The 12,188-nt window shown below is 40.3% G+C and overlaps 1 protein-coding gene across 1 annotated transcript; it reads left to right on the top strand.

Moving 5' to 3' along the window:
• The first annotated feature begins 1,678 nt into the window (after positions 1 to 1,678).
• On the top strand, positions 1,679 to 10,059 carry hepacama (hepatic and glial cell adhesion molecule a). Its single transcript, XM_046390254.1, has 7 exons — positions 1,679 to 2,294; positions 4,536 to 4,883; positions 5,190 to 5,471; positions 7,299 to 7,389; positions 7,637 to 7,704; positions 7,883 to 7,953; positions 8,740 to 10,059. Exons 1-7 carry the CDS (start codon positions 2,198 to 2,200, stop codon positions 9,100 to 9,102), a joined length of 1,320 nt encoding a protein of 439 aa, XP_046246210.1. The 5' UTR covers positions 1,679 to 2,197; the 3' UTR covers positions 9,103 to 10,059.
• Positions 10,060 to 12,188: the final 2,129 nt, after the last annotated feature.

The following is a 12,188-nucleotide window of genomic DNA, read 5'->3' as shown; positions in this document are numbered from 1 at the left end:
AATAATCTGCACACCTCCAAACATAGCACAACACCCACTTGGTGCTGTAGATTGAATTCTGAGAGTGAGGGAAGAGACAGAAAAAAATAAAATCATGAAAATCATGTTGGTTCAAATGGGGGTCATGTGAGTGAGTTTGTAGCCTTAAACTGTTATCACAGTGAAGTAGAGAGTAATCGTTCTGACCCTTTTACAACGCGTTAAGCTTAACATGGGCTATTTTAGGAGTAAATCATATAAAAGATCTGCTTGGTTGGTTTGTTCTCTTTCTCAGACAGCTTGTCAGTGAGATAAGAAAAACATCTATGTCTCCTGGGTGATAATTAGAGATGAAAAAGCCAGGACGAACAGCAGGGGGCGCAATTATCTGCTTTCCAGCGGTTATGCCATTGGCCTCGCCATCTTAGGGGATGCAGTATCTTTAACACTAAGTAGGTTACATAACTTACATGTCATGCTAGGATATAAATGAGAGGACTTTATTGCCACAGCTGCATAAATAACACCTGAGAGATTGTCATCGTTTACAGTGTAAAGCAATGGAATCCAAAAGATGTGATCGTAAAAATAGGGCTGCATTTTGTCTGAGTCACTTGAGTCTTGTTGTGGACTAAATGTTACAGAGGTTTTTGTCACTGCACAGTCAACTAAACTGACTGGGACTCGCAAGCTCCATCTGTGCTCCCTGTCTCTCTCTTGCTCTATTGACTGATAAGAGTCCCCCTTGATTTAAAGTGTGTGAGAGAAGATGAGAGGAAGAGGGAGGTGCTGCATTTACTGAGGGGCAGAGGTGGAGGGGAGAGGTTCAGCTTTGATGGCCCACTCCAAAGGCGTCTGAGGTCTGGGAGAGTGGTGGCCAGCAGCAGCTGTTCCTACATTCCTGCAGCTTTCTATCAACCATGCTTCCTCCTCTGCATAGAACCTGCTTTTGTTGTCAAACAAAATGCTCTTAAAAAAACACTCAAAACAAAAGACTGCTTTCTCAAAATGGGAGAGATGCCTTATAATGCAGCTGACTCATCAGCGCACACAAGCTAATGCCTTAATCTTTAAAAGGCTGTGAAAAATATGGGGATTTTACACATTTCATCATGTCTGATATAAAAACTGACAGTCTTTGACAGACAGCTCGCAAGAAATTAGAACAGGCAGTCAGGAGAAACATTTAATTGTGCTTTAGATCTGAAAATCCTTAATTAAGACACATTTTTTGAAATCAAATATGAAAAAAATGTGAGGCCTCCTATCTTTTTTGGAAGAGCTCCTGATGTTTTCCTTTTGTTTTATTTGCATCTTTTGACCAATCTATTCCACGTGAATGTTGGCTATTTAAATGACAGGAAACAAAAGAGTAAAACAGCAGTTAAAAACCTGCGTCTTTAACATCGATGCTGCTGTGGACAGCCTTGTCTTCTCCTGATTTCTCCCTCAGTTGAACTACTTAATGTAGCTTTTGCACCACCTTGAGGACAAAGTAGGTACAAACTTATTTGTTGCTCATATTAATATTTAACTCATAGACAGTACTGTGGATCATAAACCCAATAAACCCAACTTTAGCACAGTGACAAAATGTCTCCAGGCTCAATGTGCTTGTGTCCACAGCAGAGCTGGTTGCCCAGTGACAAACTGTGAGTTTATTGTGAAGCTTCAGAGAGGAGTTTGCACAATGTGACAAAAGTGGGCCAGTGAAGGGGGGGGGGGTGAGTTGTTTTTCAAACTCAGACATTTCAGAGCTTTAAGTGGGCTCCTCACAGAGCTGCTGTTTTGGCTTAAGTTCAGTACAGTTCTTTCTCAGCAGGAATACTCAAAAAGTAACTCAACTCAATATTGAATTCATCTCCTTAACGGTTTACTTAGAATCTAAAAAAAGACAACTTATGCTAACAGGAAGCTTTCTGAAAAACTATTACTATGTTCTCTGAGATCCTTTCTGAAAGAGTGATGTGGAGTGGAAGAGAGGAGTCCATCTACACTATGTCTCTGTCACACACACACACACACACACACACACACACACAGTTGGCTGTTGTTGGCTGTGACTGGGGTGCTGTGGTGAGAGTGGGGCTCAGTGTGGCCAGGCAGAGGCCAGTGTTGCGGGCAGACAGGCAGCAGAGAGTGTTGAGCCACAGAAACGTGCCCAGGGTGGATAAACCATGCTCACTAAGTGGGGGAAAGACTCTGCCCAGGACACAAGATGAAGGTGGAGAGGAAGACCTCCTCTACAGGCGATACTTTTATTGACAGTCCTCCGCTACTGACGATCTTTGGCCTCCTCCTCCTTCTCTTCACAGGTACGTCCAAACATTTATTAGGACTCTCCACAGATTAGAGGATAGAGAATCTTTCTGAGGATGTTACGTCTTGCAATTGTGAACAGTTTCACATCAAACAAAGGAACATTGACTAGGTCCATTGTCAGCAATCATCATTTTCACTTCACATCTTCACACAGTATTTTACACTGTTTATGTTCATTTTGTGACACTTAAAAACCAGATCAAAAGTCCAATTTGTCTTTTTTTTTAAGTTAATCCAGCTTAAGTTAGTCACAGATGTTTTTTCTTGTCCTTGTGTTTCACATGCCGGCAGCACAATGGATTCGTTCATGGGTAGCGCTCTATATAAGGCCCCCATCACCAGCTCAAAGGCGCCTGGAGAGGCCATTGTAGCTGTGTGAGAAGGGGACGTGTAGCTTAAGTGTAATGATATCAAGTTTTGTTGAGAGCTGGTGAACAGGGCAGAGCCTACTTTATTTTTCTTAGATTGGAAACCTTTAGATGTGTTCATTTGATGGGTGAAGTGATACCAAAAGTTTAGTTTGTGGTTCAGAAATGTGTGATTTAATTTTCATGACCGTACAATGGGCCCAGTTTACACAACCGGGCGGAATCACTGGATCCTGTGTCAATCTCCAACTTCACCAGTGACAAAGAGTTTCTCTCTCTCTCTCTGTCTCTATCACACTCTCTCTCTTTCTCTCTCTCTCTCTCTCTCTCTCTTTTGGAGGGAAGAAACGTGTTCCAACAATCATGCCCTTTGTCTTATTGCCTTGGCAATCCCTGTCAAGCGCACCAAATGGTTACCATGGCAACGAGGCGATGCCCTGCTAACTGCCTCACTGCAAAGAATAGTGAACAGTGCAGACTCTCTCTCGCTCTCTTTCCTCTCTTCTAGGTTGATCTTTACATCTCTGCGGCCTAACAGTAGGAAGCCCCTCATAGGCATGCAGCCAATGTTTAGACCTCCATGTGTCCTGCTACAGCTGAGTTATAGGAGCCTCCACTGTGAACATAATCACTTTGCTGTGTTTGGTTTCCAAGACAGGGCTCCTCTATAAAGGATGAAATGTGCCTCGCACTGTATTACCTCGTCCCTGTGGGGGCTGGAAGATAATTGGGGAACACAAATCAAAATTAGTGCCTTACTTGTTCACTATTAGAGGTCATGAGGAATTCCTGGGGGGGAATTCTGAAAAACAGATTCAGGATCAAGACATGAACACGGGTCCAAGCCCAAGCCCTGTTTTTTTGGTTTGCTTGGATAATGAATAATAGCAGTTTTAGGGCAAAAATGCTTCGAATTTCTATTCCTCAAGTATGAAAGGAAGAAATGTCTTGGACAAAAGCCTAAACAATGAAGGCCCGTTGTGACAGCATTGAGGTATGAAAAACACTGAACACCAAGTAGTATCAATTAGTACGAATTCTGTTAAATGTTTTATTGCTTACATCAAAAATTAGAGTATTTTTTTGCACATGGAAATATAATGTATACCATTCAAATTCATTCAAATAGCTTGTGAAAAATAATTTTCATCTAAACTTAAGTCATCGAATGCAAATTTACTATAAAAAGTGGGTGATTAGAAAATGTTATTTCATATAGTAGCAAGAAGTTTTCACCAGGGATGGAAAAGGGACTGGAGAAACAGAGTAGGTATAGTGAAAATTATTTTCTGTTCCAGTTACCGTAAGTAACAGCAAAATAAAATTTACTTGTATCGTTACTGGTGCATGAACATGTAAAATATATTTCAATGTTTTAATTGACCATTTAAAACCAACATGTTTTAGGGGAGTTCAAACATTAACAACATATCAAATGTCTGGGCTTGTTATACAGCGTGTGTTACAAGGTAAGGTTTTACAGTGCAACAGTGGTGGAAGCTATTAAGCCTCACAAACAGGAATATTTGAGTAAAATAAACCTTCATATTGTACTTAGACTGCACCTGCATCAATGTACTTTGTTATAGCATAGGGAGAACATACATTCCATGTTTATTCTTCTAGTAAGAGTAGGAAATTAGTGCAGCAGTAATTAGTGTATTTTTGCATAAGTCCTCCATTGTTTCTTGCCTGTGTGAATAGTTGATCCCTCTGATCTCTGCCCACTGGAAGAGCATCAAAGGCCTCAAAGTGACCGTGCTTTGTTTACTCAGTGTCCCCAAGCAACCCCGTACTATCCTCGCATCCCTCTTTATCAGCTCCTCACTTTAAGACCTCACCGCTGTCTCCTTGTCTTTTCTCCAGGTGAGGTGTCAGGGGTGAATGTGACCAGTCAAACTCAGGTGGTGAGGGGCACAGTGGGCAAAGAGGCTCTCTTGTCAGTCAGCTACTCCAGCAGCAGCTCTGACAAGCCTGTGATCAAGTGGCAGATAAAGAGGGACAAAGAGAAACCCATCACCGTTGTGCAGTCCATAGGAACTGACATCATAGGGAACCTGAGGCCAGAGTACCGCAACCGTATCTCGGTGTTTGAGAATGGCTCTCTGCTGCTTCACAACCTGCAGCTGTCAGACGAAGGGGCGTATGAAGTGGAGATCTCCATTACTGACGACACCTTCACTGGAGAGTCCTACATTGAGCTCACTGTGGATGGTATGCAGTATTACCTTCCTGGCATCTGGCTGGCATCTCTCATATGTCAAAACATCTGAACAATCAGAGCAGGATGCTGAAGAGGAGTTACAAGCTAAAAGAAAATCAATACAAGTTGAAATACAAAAATATCATCTAAGAGAGTGTAATTGTGTTACGGGAGTTTAGTTTTTCAAAACACAATACAGAGTGATTCACAGTGTTGGTGGTGTTCTTTTTAGGAGACCAACTGGGATTCCATTCATCAGTTGTTCTTATATAACTAGAGGTCAACCCTCTGTGTCTTTGTCTTGTCATCCTTCTCAGTTCCTGTGTCAAAACCTTACATCCAGATGATGGCCTCATCTGTCCTGGAGTACAGCGAGCACTTTAACCTGCACTGCTCCCACGATAATGGCACAAAGCCAGCCTACGGTTGGCTGAAGGGAGGCAAGGTGCTGACCAATGACTCACGTCTGCTGCTTTCACATGACCAAAAGGTGCTGACCATCTCACGTGTTCTGATGTCAGATGATGACATATACGCCTGCACAGTGGAGAACCCCATCAGCAGCATGAAGAGCATACCTGTCAAGCTCACAGTCTACAGTAGGTGGCATGTTGCAGTGGCAGGCCCTCAAATTATACAAGTTTACTTTGAGGATCAAGAGATACAATTCAATTCAATTCAATTCAATTCAGTTTATTTATATAGCGCCAATTCACAACAAAAGTTATCTCATGACACTTTCCAATTTGAGCAGGTCTAGGTCAAACTCTTTAATTAAACTGTAAATACAGAGAGCCCAACATTCTCCCTTGAGCAAGCACTTGGCGACAGAGGCGAGGAAAAACTGCCTTGGACAGGCAAGATACAGTAACATCATATGGGCTTTTAGTAAAGATGGAAAAAGTATTAAGTATTTTTACTGAAAGTAAAAGTCGAAAGGCAATAGTGTGAAAATATTTCACTACAAGTAAAAGTTGTGCTTTCAAATTTTTTCGGCAAGAGAAAGTAAAGAGGAATCACCAGCGAAATATTCTTTAACTATCAATTGTGTCATTGTTCATTGGTCACTATTATACTGTTCACAAGTTCGATTTTGAATCAATTAAGGAGATGATAATACACTACATAGACAAAAGTATTGGGACAAAGTCGAGAGTAGACTTCACAGTGTTTCTGTGGGATTTTTTTTTGCCCATTCATGCAGTAAAGCAATAGTGAGGTCAGGCACTGAAGCTCGCAGTCTCTGTTGCAGTTCATCCCAAAAGTGTTGGATGGGGTTGAGATCAGGGCACCAAACTCATCCAACCATGTCTTTATGGAGTTTTGCTTTGTGCACTGGGGCACAATCATGCTGGAATAGCAAAGGGCCTTCCCCAAACTGTTGCCACAATGTTGGAAGCACAGCATTGTCCAAAATGTCTTGGTATGCTGAAGCATTAAGATTTCCCTTCACTGGAAGTAAGGGGCCGAGCCCAACCCCTGAAAAACAGTCAATTACAACACCTGGATTAAATAATAAAGAGGTGTGTCTCTGTACTTTTGTCTATATAGTTTACGTCTTGTAATGTAAATCTTAATACAAGAATAGGGGTAAAAGTAGTTGGGGAAAGAGTACATTTCCCTATGAAACTTGCCACAGCATCAAGTAGCAAGAATTAGAAATATTTGAGTTAAGAGCAAGTACCTCAAAATTGTTCTGAAGTACAGTAAATGTACTTGGTTGCATTCCAACACTGCTTTCTAGGTCTAATAAACCAATTAGAGAATATATGAATATCCTAAGAATCTAATAACAAAACATTGTTCAACAACCATTCATTTTCAGCAGCCAGCAGAAGCAATTATCGTCTCATGCTGACCCATACACAAGCATGCCTGTCTCTCTAACAATGTTGTTTACAACAAGTGCAAATCCAGGCTGAGTGCAGTAGAGCTGGCACAGAGCGGCTGTTACTGGGCACCAGTATAGAGCCACGTCAGGCTGAGAGGGAGAGGGAGAGGCGGTCTAATCCAATGAATAGACAGTTATTTATGAGGACAAAGCAAAAAAAGAAGGCAGGTGGGGAGGACGGTTTGCCTCAGTGGACCTCAGTAATCTTGACTTCATTACCGCTGTACTGTGATGTGCTGCATGAAGAGACAGCTACAGGCCCTGAGAGTTTTTTTTCTATTCCCTCTGCATGCATAACAGCACAGCATAAAGTGACTAGTCTAATGGGCTACTTCTCTGCATCAAATTTGTGGCAGCACACTCGAAAGACTTGGCAAGCAATGCAAAAAAAAAAAGAAAAAGAAAAAAGCTTAATGCCGGAAAGAAATTTATCAACAGAAACCTCTCCATCTTTCTGCCTTTCTGTTTCCTTTCTTTCTTTTTTTCTTCCTTTCTTTTTCTTTCTCATGTACCTCTCCGTATCACTCTGGTTTAGGACGGAGCTCGCTATACATCATCCTGTCCACCGGTGGCATATTCCTCCTAATCACCCTGGTGACGGTGTGCGCCTGTTGGAAACCGTCCAAGTGAGAGTTACCCTTTCTTCCTGTTCTTCTTTTTTCCCTCCTCTCTCTCCTCTTCTCTTTCTTCCTCTCTCTCTCTCATTGACTTTGATATTGCACTTAAGGATGTGACTAGAATTTCAAACAGGTCAGCCATACTCTGAACATTTGGTGAAAAAGTGTTAAATAGAGTGACCGTAGCTTGTATGAACTACCATGTAGCAGCAAGGCCTGTGTGTTGTTAAAGCTGTTTTATTTCCCTTTGCTGTAGAAAGAAACATCGACCTGTCCCCCAAAGAGCTCCAATCTATGTGGAGCAGAGTGAAAATGGCCACGATGGTGAGCAATGCTTATAGTTAATCAGTGTACAACACCTTTATGTTGTTTTTATTCTTTAATTCCATGAATTATTCTTCAAAACATGTGATGCAACACTCTGCAGTAATTTAGCACATTACAAAGTGAACTAGACGTCAGAATGTCAACCAGTGCTAAAATAAATGTATATCTTTTGCAGTTGATGTTGTTCCTAAACCAACTACACTTGGTCGAAGAAGTCCCATGCCTCTTTATGTTCTCAATGAAGATGTAAGTCACTCTTTTATTTACAGAACTTCCATTAGGACTTATTTGAGCTATATGAGGAAAGACAGCCGTGCTAGTGCCTCTGTGAGACTGGTTTTATGGGCAGCAGTTAGCATGCTAACATTCTCACAACATGCTAACTCACTGTTGTTTAGCAGGAGTAATTTATACCATTTGAATATCTGAGAGGAGTGTGTTAGTATGCTAACATTTACTAATTAACATAGCTGATGCTGATGAGGATTTCATTAGTTTTGCAAGTATATTAATCAAATAATATACTTACAACCAGATAATGGTGTTAAATCAAATGTGAAATGGCCGTCAAAGTTGGTATAATTCACCCTGAAGGGTACTTGAATGCCTGTATCAAATGTTATGCACATTTACCCAGTTGTGACATTTTATCAAAACCAACTAATGTGAGCCTCATGGTGGCGCTAAAGGAAAAATCAGGGGCTCACCAGGGTTATGAAGATTCAGGACACACTCTTGTCCAAATTCAAAAATATTCCCTAAAAACATTTCCCTAATAACCAAAAATATCAAGCTGCTGGTGGTAAAGTCATGAAGTCTTCAGGATATATCCCTTAGGCATAAATGTTTGTACAAATTTTAATGTAAATCAATCACTCAAAGTAATTATTGAGATATTTTACTCAAGGTGGGGGACCAACCTAAAGACCACCAATGCCATCCATATGGCCTCATTAAAAAAAGCCATCATAGATGAAACACTGCGACTGATGATGGCAGTAACGCAACACGTGTATCTCCATCTTGTTTCAGGAGACACTGGAGCGTCTCGAAGAATGTTCTGGCAATGCTGTCAGCCAATCAGAAACGAGTATCCCTGCTGCCTGTGCTCCAGTCCTTCCCCCCATTTCCAACAGAACTGAGCGGCCCATCTGGTCTGCCCCACGCAGATACCCCCGTAGCCCCTCTCCACTGGCACAGCCTTTCCCACAAACCCTTCCAATTCCTTCCCTACGTCCGGTCCGCTCACCTGCTCACTCCCCTGGTTCGTCTCCTCGCAGTTTCAGCCCAATAAGAAAAGTCCGTCCTCCGGCTGGAATCCCAACCAGTCACCTGCCTGTAGAGGCGGAGTGTCCAGAGCCTTGTGATCAGACTCACTGTCCATCACAGCAGTGACAACTGCTTAGATGTGCCTTCTCATTCTGTGATATGTAAAGTGCATGTATAGTTTGCTATCTTCTGTTGCATCCTGCCATGGGGATCATGGATTTGATGTAGTAAGAGATGAGCTTACTTTCAGCTAACTTTATATTCCATTATTTATCATTTATTTTCTCTATGGCTATGCACAGTATTTCTGTAGTCTTTTGACAATATCCTGTCATATGAAAAATTATATTCTGTCTACCAGAATGTAGAATATTATATATATGATGCTGAGACAGAATTTCCAGCTCTGGTATAAATGTTACTTCTGGATGAATTATGAATTTTACTGAGAACCTTTGATAAGTGCCTGTACATATATGTAAGTTAATAGTTTTGGATCATTTTTTTCTTTTGAACAATTAAAACACAAAGTATATTCTTATTCAACATTAGGTTGTCATATAAGATAATAAAAATAGTTAAAATAGTTTATAGTTTGTCATCAATTTTGTAATTGCACAAACTAGCCATGACCATTTCATTTTAAGTTCTTATTCAGTTTGATTCATGCAGTATAATTTCATTGTCTTTTTATCAGTGTCACACACAGAGACGACGAAGTAATACCACAAAGTAGAAATGTTTTACTTTCTGAAGTTTCAGTGAGGAAGCTGGATACGATATGCCATTCTGGAGGATGCATGTAATTCCTTTCTAGTCCATTAGGTGTCACCCACATATGTTAAATATTTTGTTTGTGCACAGGAGAGCATTCCAAATGTCCATGTAAAGATATTTTACATTCAATAGTTTTTGTTAGTTTTATTCATCCATCATGCAGCATTATGTTTTATGCTTTGGATGTGTAATCGCTGTTTTGCCCTTTGCCAAAAGATGGTGCCCATGAGCAACTGGTTGACAAATGATAGTGCCTCTTGAACTTCATTTACTTGACATTCAAAGGTCAATGAGGACCAAGCTCAAAAAAAAATTAATAAATATAGAAATTGCGGGCTAATCAGGTTTAAAAGGTCAATGACGTGTGGCCAAACAGTTCATATTTACAGTCAGTCTTTCTTTGATGGAGGCCGCAATCATGCTTCAAGTTGATTTTCTATTCTTCTTGATTATGGGCACACTGTCCCTGGAAATGAACAAATGGTTTTACAGTACATGGCAATTGTTTTCATCATTGAGAGCAATAATTACATTAAAGGGACAGTTCATCCCCAGCATCAAAAATATGTATTTTTCCTTTTACTTATGGTACTTATTTATCCATCAAGATTGTTTTGATGTAAGTTGCTGAGTTTTGGACATATCAGCTGTAGAGAACATCCACCTTTTCACAAATATAATGGAACTAAATGGCACTTTGATTATGTTGTTCAAAGCACCAAAATCACATTTGAAAGACTTAAGAGCAGCATCTCTTTCCAGAGATCATAACGCATACTAAAGATAAGACCTTATCGTGAGCATGTGTCATGTTGGAGCTGTTTGGTTTCCATATCAACTCAAAGAATGAAGCAAGCATCTACCCATAGATGAGAGAGACCTGCTTACTAAGCTAGCCTCTCATCTACGGGTAGATACACACTTCTTTCAGCACAGAGTTTCACTGTAGTTTGGTAGAAAGAAAACACTTTCGACATGAAACTGCTCATAACAAAGTTTGTGTCTTTTCTGTCTTCTCTCTCATGTAAGACAGACATCTCTACAGCTGACGTCTTCAAAACTCAGCAACTCACAACAAAATGATCTTGATAAGTAAATAGCTTGATAGATACGAAGAAAAATATGCATTTGTGATTTTGAGTTGAAATGTCTCTTTAAAATGTGATTTATACTGTATTTTATTTTTTTTCCACTCAGAAAACAAAAACAACAGCCAGGAAGCAAGGAATGAAAAGACTAAAAAGATTTAAGAGTAATTGATGTGCTGAACTGCATTCACTTGCAAAGCACAGGTTTGTGTGATAGAGCGTACTAATACACACAAGCACACACCCACAAAGTGGTCTGGTCCATCACTATTATCAGGATAATGTGTTCCCTTCAGAGGTCCAGCTGGACATCTTTTGTGATGAAAATCTGCATGATTTTATTAATTGCTTTTATCCTGAAATGTATTTTCTGTTTATGAAGGTGTCATGTGGTTACATAAGCAAATCAGAGCCGCCTGTTTTTTTCTGTCTTTGTTCTATTTAAAACGAAATTTATTCCTTTGGCACACACAGTCATGAATACACATACAGCATCATGGTTGTACACAAGCACAGACGAGCGAACACACAAACGTGCATAATAACTAGTGGTTTACAGTAAGTGGAAAATTGATAATGAAAGCAGACCATTCTTACTGAGCTTGGAATATGCTTTAATCTGTTTCGATCTCACATTTTTATTAGTCATACAGTTTGCCCCCTCGTGTTCCACCTCTCCTGGCTTAGAAGCCAAGGCAGTAATTAGACTCTGGGGAGCACGATCACATTTGGGTGCATACAGTACATTTATTTGTGTGTGTGTGTGTGTGTGTGTGTAAAGTGGGGGGGGGGTCCTATGTGTTGAATGGTGATGATGTATGATGCTCTCCATCCCTAATTAATTACCTCCTTCTCTTGCCTGGTTGAACCTTTTCACTAATGTCCTTGTCACACCAGCCCGTTGATGTGAAATTCCCAGTAGAGGAGGGTGACTTTATTGTTGGAAAGCTCTTATCTAGCCTATTGTGTCTAGGTCAGGACCTGCAGTAGTTCATAACAGCTCGTTCCCTAGTAGAGCCCTGCCTTTGGTCTTTATTTAAGTCAGTGGCCAAAAGAAGTCCCAGCAGGCTTAATATTTAATATTATTTTTTTTATTTTAATTATTATATATTATGAATTGTTTCCCAGTTCTGCTATCTGTCTATTCTGAATATGCAACACAAATTATATGCCTGTCTATTGTGCAGTGGTGAAAAGTAACCAAGTGCATTTATTACAACGTACTGTACTTAAGTACAAACTTGATGTGAGTGATTCCATTTTACGCGACTTTATGCTTACCTACACTACATTTCAAACACAAATGTTGCACTTTTTACACTACAGTTACAACAGTGACAGTTAATT

Source organism: Scatophagus argus, chromosome 5, assembly GCF_020382885.2.
Source record: "Scatophagus argus isolate fScaArg1 chromosome 5, fScaArg1.pri, whole genome shotgun sequence".
Classification (NCBI taxonomy): Eukaryota; Metazoa; Chordata; class Actinopteri; family Scatophagidae; genus Scatophagus; species Scatophagus argus.
Note: the sequence above shows the minus strand (reverse complement) of the source record. Positions and strands in the feature narration are given on the sequence as shown.